This window comes from Gymnoscopelus microlampas, assembly GCF_963454915.1.
Source record: "Gymnoscopelus microlampas genome assembly, chromosome: 19".
In the NCBI taxonomy this organism is placed as follows: Eukaryota; Metazoa; Chordata; class Actinopteri; order Myctophiformes; family Myctophidae; genus Gymnoscopelus; species Gymnoscopelus microlampas.
The window spans coordinates 22728144-22736529 of NC_139956.1; the positions used below are offsets into that span (position 1 = coordinate 22728144).

Below are 8386 nucleotides of genomic sequence, written 5' to 3' on the forward strand. Positions count from 1 at the left end.
GGGGCTGCTGACGTCACCTGCCCCGTCGGGTTCCGACCGATTGACCGTGGGGAAAGCCTGTGACGTAGACGGGGAATCCCACACACCGTCGACATCCGCCCTGCAGCATCGCTTGGTAGCGCTAGCCGGGCTAATGTTGGTTTCGTCATAGAGTGCGCGTCCGTTCCCATGGGGACGCGGGACGCTGTCAGTTCTCCAGACGTGGTCCCGGAACCTTGCTCCGGTGTTGTACCTACCCGACTCCGAACACCTCTCCCACAAGGGGAGTGTTGATGGAGTGACACATTTATACCCCCATTTAAGACATACACACAGACGGTGTTTTCGCTCCTTGTACATACACCACACAAGAGGTCCGTTCCTGTCGACCTTACCAACATGGCGGACGAAGTGGTACGGAAGTCACCTCGACGGGCCCGTCGAGGTGACTTCCGTACCACTTCGAACTATTCGAATGTGTTGGAACTGGGACATTATCAAATTGAAGCTGATACATTTTCTTTTGGGGTACTCTCTCCTGGTTGGATAAAATTGGTATCCTGATCTGAATATGTATTTTCTGTTTACTAAAGAGCTGAACAAACACTATAGCAATTACTTTCAGAATATAGAGCTTTCATAACACCCCCATTACGTTAGGCCCATCTTTAACACAAAGAGGATGGGGGATATAAGTACTGGAACAATAGTCAAATAAATCTAGTCATATTGTCACTTAACCACCAAACAATGGACACACAGCACAAACAACATATGGCAAGCCTCATTATCTTCAACCATACTAAAAATACTAAACCATATACAGGTGGTATCTGTATGGTACAGTAGTCATCCTGAAAACTCAAACCCAATAAAAATAGAATAGAATAGAACTCACCGATCAGTACAAGTGCAGGTGACGATTCTGCTGAGAATGCATATTTCCAATCATTATAGTGAAACCTGTTTCAAAGGACACTTGTTATAAGTGTTGTTCATGCACCACATCCTTCTGTCTGTGAAACATTGATGCTGTAAACATCAGTAACCACACATGGCATGTTCCAAACCTTAACTGCATGAACCATAGCAGCATCCTTATTTTGGACATGTCATAATAGGCAATCATTAAGGGGGGAAATAGGTGCGCATCCCGTGAAAATAGCCAATCTACATAAAAGGAGTGGACCAAGTGGACTCAACAAAGTTTATAGGGTGGTTCAGCAAGTGAATTAAAATGCTGTGTCTGCCATGACGCTGAATTTCAAATGTTCTCTTTGCTTGGACCAAAGGTTAACAAATTAGTGTTTCTGGCCCTTGAACTGGTGAACAGATTCATGCTGACTGAACTATCCAGTGAGGCCATAGATGTCATTTTGTAATACGGAGGTTGGCAAAAAGAGTTCCTTCTAAAAAAGCATTGGATTTGTTTTTTGTTTTTTTTAAGGCAATGATTTTAATATACGTATGTGTGATCTTATGAATATGAACATAAATGTGTTCTATAGAGGCTATCATTTCACATGCAGTATACAGGTATATACAGGTCATTGATAACCAACAATGGAAAAACAAACAGCCCGCCCCTTTCCAGTGAAGCCCCTGCTTTTGATCTGCATTTTATTAAGCTCCATCAATGTGATTCATGCTCACAGACACAATGATGAGCTGCACCTTCATACCAGCTCTGCTTCTCTTTATCTTCAGTAAGTAGATCATCTTTGTACTGCTGCTAACTGCACCAATAACTTTCTTTTGCAGTAACACGGCAAGCCATTGATACTTGACATTTTTGTAGGGAGCAATATTATGTTGTATTTTCCTTTTGCACTGATGCATATATTAAGGCTGCAAGTATTGATTAGTTTCTACGCAATTATTCTGTCGATTACTTTTTCAATTCGAATATATTTATACATCAACAAATCAAAGCGTAAAATTTTGATTTCTTTTTTATAATCGACTAAATCGATTAGTCTCTTTACAATTTTACAATTTAGGCATTTAGCAGACGCTCTTAATCTAAAGCGTAAGCAGGTAATAGAGAGTAAGCAGGTAAATACATACATCAAATGCATAGAAATAGTAATCTAGGAATCTTTAACCACATGAGTAATCTTTAACCACATAAGCCCTATTTATACTTTGTCATACAACGGTGTCATGCAATAATAGCAAAAATAGCCAATCTACAAGTAAACTTTATTTATAAAGCACCTTTCAAAACATAGATACAAGCTCACATGTCACACTGGGACACAGCGTGTACATTTTCAGTGTTTTTGCAACTACTCAGGTGTTGTCCATGCTGTGTGTTTTAGGCTGGATCCTTGTTTCAGCCGCTGAGACTAAGACTGTAGAGGTCCAGCCAGGTGAAGATGTCACCTTGCTCTGCTCCAACATCTCCAGGCAGGACACTCACACTTTCTGGTTCAAATTGATCAACAACTCGGAGCCCCAATGCATCTCCTCCATGTTTGGATCTGTTGAGAGAGATGCTTCGTACTGCGATAGTCTAAAAACAAAAAGCCAATTTGAAACAAGTGCCAATCTCTCCTTTGTCATTCTGAAAATCAAGAACGTGAAATTCTCTGACTCTGCACTGTATATTTGTGGGATGTACGTCAATCCTCATATAGTGATTGTGAATGTGACACTTTTAAAGGTTCAAGGTATGTAAGATCAAGTCATAGTCTTGACCGTCTTCTGCTTCCATGAAAACACTACTGATTTATGAACATTAATAAACCTTAACGAGTACGATCAATTCCCTTTTTATAATGTTTAATTAGTTTTATTTATTCCTATGAAGTAAACTCAAAATATCACAAAAAGTAACTTACATTTGGATAATGTTTTCATAATAATAATGCTGTGATTCTTGCTTTAGGTAAAGTTGTAATTTCTAATTTATTATTGTCAAGGTAAAGACAAAGCTGCCAATGAAGTTGAAGATGACTTGTATCAGGGTAAGCCTGTCCTCTTCCTCTAATAAAAATTCTTAGTTCTTAATGTTTTATATGACAGTAGTACAGCTGAATGAGAATGCGTTACAAGTCAGTCTTAGGTCAGTTCAGCGTATACAGTAAATATTGAGCGAACAGACTCCATCAATGGTGTGCCGATGCACACTGGTGTGCCGTGAGAGGAGAGACAAGTCCAGGTCATATATTATTGCATAATATATTGCATAATATATGACTACAGAAAGAAATATGAATATTTTTTACTTTGTGCAGTCATTTGCCCAGAGACAAATTCTATACCCTAAAATATTTTTTATTTCAACCAATTTCAAACTGGTGTCTGTATTTTGGGCATGTCAATATAGGCAACATTTTAAAAATGTGTCATGTTTTCTGTCGCAACACTGTAGATCTGTTATTTTCACTATTAATACAGGTGTGCTTTGACATTTTTTGAAATGTCAAGGCAAAAATGTTTAAAACCACTGACCTTCATCATTACTACTTTACTGCTTTGGGTATAGTCATTTGCATGAGGCATCAGATAAAGGTAATGTGCGGGGAGCTTAATCAGTGGAGCAGAACTCTCCTTTCAATCGTATGGTTCTGTGTTCAATATCGGGCATCACCAACTCAGCGTGTGAGTAGCACGTCTTGGGTAACTATACGGGATAAGTAGGCTACTGGGAGCTGATGCCATGCTCCACCTCAGCAATCTATCTCCTGGTCTAGTGCCTTGTAAAGGGCCTTGTTGCTCGGGTGATACTGAGAATAAGCCCCTTCGTCGTAACTTGAAAGAAGAATTGTTCTCAGAGACTTTTGGAATCTTACAGTTGATAACGTTCAACGTTTCCATAGCTTTCTTTACAATAGAGCTTGCCTTTCACTTGGAGTGTTGGTGTAGCCTGGTTCCAGACGAATCTGCCTTTGCAAAATTGCACCGCCACGCGAGGCTAGTGTTGGTGGAAACAATGTTTCTTGTTCTCAACTGAACTGGTGAATGCGGACTTATAATTAATTTGCCATAATTTCAGGACATACAACCATCACCGTGTTCAGTGTGTTGGTGGTTTCAAATGTACTTCTGGGGATGTCCACTCTTCTACTTGCATGGGCACTTTGCAAGTCATGGAAGAAAAATCACAGAGGTATTCATACTTTTTTATAGAGTATGATTTTTATGAGCTGGTAGTTTAATGACTACTATATCCCAGTCTTGCAATAGGCAGTCAAAGCCATAGTCATCAAATGCTATTTTCTTAAAGCAATCGCCAGAGAAGAAACGTTATCATTGTACATTTCTACAAACCATCTGATACGTTGCATCTTAATGTTTCAAGACAGGCACGCTGTCAGCAACAGCTTAAGCCCTGTGAGCTGCCCCCGAGTGAGGTGTTAGCCGAGCGTGTGCCTGCACCGAGCATTGTGAAGTCCACCGCTGAGTCGGGCTTCACAGTTGCATACGATAAGGTAGTTGCATACTAATAGGGACAGAATAGAACATAAAGAAATCTAGGATTGAGTCACTGCATAATCTGCATCTATACAAACATTGACCCGCAATTTTGGGGGGATTAAAAAACCTCCAGTCTCAATGTTTTTTTTTAAATTTGCAGAAATGTACAGTAACAACTATTTTCTCTGGCGACCAGGCTGTATTTTCTCATTCTCTTTGTGAATACTGTAAATAAAGCTATGGGTATGTGATAAACAAATGTACCCAGCATTTGTTGCTGCACTTGATAAATCTGCCCTCAGCTGGATAAAGACACTCAACAATGATTAAAAGCCCCTGTTTTTTTTTAAATTTGCAGAAATGTACAGTAACAACTATTTTCTCTGGCGACCAGGCTGTATTTTCTCATTCTCTTTGTGAATACTGTAAATAAAGCTATGGGTATGTGATAAACAAATGTACCCAGCATTTGTTGCTGCACTTGATAAATCTGCCCTCAGCTGGATAAAGACACTCAACAATGATTAAAAGGGTGATAATCAATGTGTATATTTTGTTTTTAGGACATTCACTTGGTTCCCCAGTGTCTCCTACAAACATGGTAAGTTTTATTGTCTCCGCCAGGCCGAAAGGCATGGCGAGAGAGTATGTTTTGCACCGTCTGTCTGTCCGTCCGTCCGTCCTTCCATGTGTGTGTGTGAGTGTGTGTGTCATTCTGTCTATGTACAGCTAATCTCCGGCACCGTTGGCTTGATCGCAGCGAAACTGTGCACACACACTCCCTGGATTTTTCTCATGGGCCTGTTATAGCGCCACCAGGAGGCCCATTTGTGCAATTGTCAGTACATTTTTTGACAGTACTCCATCAGATTTTGTCCATAAATCCCGCAAATCGGTATGTTTTGAACAAAATTCCTCAATTTCCGTGAAATTTTGCACGCACATTACCACTAGGCCGAGGAAGAAATGCCACTTGAAAATGTTCAAATCAGCCTCATGGTGGCCTCACACAGACCTGTGTAAAAGGAAAAGACCTTTGCCTTGCATTATTCTGCCTTTTATAGCGCCACCAGGAGGCCGACTTATGTAAAACACATAATTTTATATTACTCCTTCAGATTTTATCCAAATTTCACGCAAATTGGTACACATGATCTCTATAGTCATGTGATCAAGACGGATCTGTTTGATTTCATATTCCATCCTGATTGGTTAAGATTGAGATCTAAAGTTTGGAGGAGTGGCCCGTTTTGAACAAAATGCAGCAAATCATGAACGCAGCATCCGATTGCATGAAACTTTGCACGCATATTCCCACTACGTTGAGGGACAAATGCCACCCTTTTAACATTGCCCTATTATAGGGCCACCAGGAGGCTGATTTTCTTTTTCAGTCTATCTGAGGCATGTGATGACAATGTTTGGGGTTGTGTCAGTATGAAACGGCAGAGTGCAATTGGGGAAAGATGACACTGTATTACCATTCAATCAAAGGTGAAATGTTCCTGTTCCCTCCTCTATATTTGTCAGTCCACAGGTCCAGACTCCACCTATCAGAGTCTCCAACTAGCCATTATGGATCAGGATACATATGATGTCATGACACCACCTACAGTACAACCTCATGTGTATGAGCTCATAATCACCACTTTATTGATAACATTGATGTCTGCTAAATGCCTAAATTGTAAATTTGTTGTTGTGTTGGTTTAGTGTTGCCCCTTTATATTGGTTGTGCTCTCGACTCCTTCCAGGAAGAGACTGCAGCGTGGAGGTCCACACACCACAAGTCCAGACTCCACCTACCAGAGCCTCCAACCAGCCACTATGAATCAGGATACATATGATGTCATGACACCATCTACAGTACAACCTCATAAGTATGACCTTATGAATCAATCAGTCAAACTATATTTTCCACATCGCAGTTAAAAGGCAAAAGTGGGTGAAATTCTTGTTTGTGTAGGCTCTAATGGTTACAGTTAGAATAAACGTAAAAGTAGGGAAAAGAGCAGCAGGTTTAAAAATCAGCGTTGTGGGTGAAAAGGCACAGATACTGTAATACTGTAAAGGAGCATCAAGTCTAAACACAGATCAATGTGCATGATTAAAGGCATTGTGACAGGGCTTACCACTTTATTGATTATTGTTGTCTTGGTTGAATGCTGCCTCTCTTTCTACTCTACTGTCCTACTGCTTGTGCTGAGTCTCGTCTGCTTCCAGGAAGAGACAGCAGCATGGAGGTCCACACACCACAGGTCCAGACTCCACCTATCAGAGTCTCCAACCAGCCACTATGAATCAGGATACTTATGATGTCATGATACCATCTACAGCACAACCTCATAAGTATGACCTCATAATCACCACTTTTCCACAATTGATTGGTTGTTGTGTTGGTTGTGTGATGCTCCTATTCCTATTCCTTTCAGGAAGAGGCAGCAGCGTGGACGTCGTTAGAGGGAGGAGATTCACCTGGTTGGCCTGGTTGGATTTATCATTCAACTGGTCTATATTTTCCATTCATCCATGCTCTTCCCTACATACTAGATTGTCTTTATTGTCTCTGCCAGGCCGAAAAGCATGGCGAGAGAGTATGTTTTGCACCCTGTCCGTCTGTCCTTCCGTGTGTGTGTGTGTGTGTGTGTGTGTGTGTGTGTGTGTGTGTGTGTGTGTGTGTGTGTGTGTGTGTGTGTGTGTGTGTGTGTGTGTGTGTGTGTGTGTGTGTGTGTGTGTGTGAGAGAGTGAGTGAGTGAGTGATCCCTGGATGCCAGAGCAGAACCTCTGCCCCAAATTTTTCACATGGGTCTGTTATAGCGCCACCAGGAGGTCGCTTTTTGCAAAACTCATTTTTTTTAGTACTGAGTAGTATAGATTTTGTCAAAAAATCCAGCAAATCGGTACGCTGTATCTCTATAGTCATTACACGAAACTGGACTTTTCATATTCCATCCTGATTGTCTAAGATTGGCTTCCAAAGTTTGCAGGAGTGCTCCGTTTTGAACAAACTGCCTCAATTTTTTGTTTTTACCTAGAGGCCAAGGAAAAACCTTTGCCCTGCATTTTTCACATTTTATATTTCCACCAGGAGGCCGACTTATGTAAAAAAAAAAATATATATATTACTCCCAGATTTGATTGAAAATTCACGCAAATCGGTACACATGATCTCTATAGTCATGAGATCAAGAAGAATCTATTTGATTTGTCATATTCCATCCTGATTGGCTAAGATTGACATCTAAAGTTTGCAGGAGTGGCTCGTTTTGAACAAAATTCCGCAAATCATGAACGCAGCGTCCGATTGCGGTGAAACTTTGCACTAACATTCGCACTACGTTGTGGAACAAATGCCACCCCTTTAACATAGCCCTATTATAGCACCATATTTTTGTATATTACTCCCACAAATTTTATCCAAACATCACACAAATCGGTATACATTATCTCTATAGTCAAGTGATCAATACAAATCTGTCCGATTTTTTATATTCCATCCTGATTGGCGAATTCAGAACATTGCTGGCCCACAATAACCTACCTGACCTGGCGGAGACCTGTGCTCCGAGGAGCACTTTTTCTAGTTCTCTTCTGAAATGTGGACCAAGAGGATCAAGACACGTACACAGTCAGAACCCTGTGGTTCTCCTGCCAATAGAACCATGATGAATGCCAGCTCCGAAGACCAGGAAATGTGTGAAAGAGAGAGTGATGTTGGTCGACTGGGCAGGACAAGTTGCGCAATATATGAAAATATCTGAAGCCAATGTGAGAGTCAGATTATGATAAGACTTGAATATTGAATATTACATTTGTTAAGACAAATGATAGGAATATAAAAACTAGGACTGTCAAAATAACTGACTTAACTGAGCTAATTAACTTATGAAATGAAAGAGATTAAACATTTTAATGCAATAACAGAGAACATTTTGTTGGAGGATCTGAGTGAAGTGAATGAGGTGGAATGAGGGCAAAGGTCAGA

General features: G+C 40.6%; 1 protein-coding gene across 1 annotated transcript; it reads left to right on the forward strand.

Annotated features, from left to right (window-relative positions):
- The first annotated feature begins 5970 nt into the window (after positions 1-5970).
- Positions 5971-6908, forward strand: LOC311035206 (uncharacterized protein). Its single transcript, XM_084043284.1, has 4 exons — positions 5971-6029; positions 6156-6281; positions 6625-6750; positions 6834-6908. The coding sequence occupies exons 1-4, from the start codon at positions 5977-5979 to the stop codon at positions 6859-6861; spliced, it is 333 nt and encodes a 110-aa protein (XP_083899410.1). The 5' UTR covers positions 5971-5976; the 3' UTR covers positions 6862-6908.
- Positions 6909-8386: the final 1478 nt, after the last annotated feature.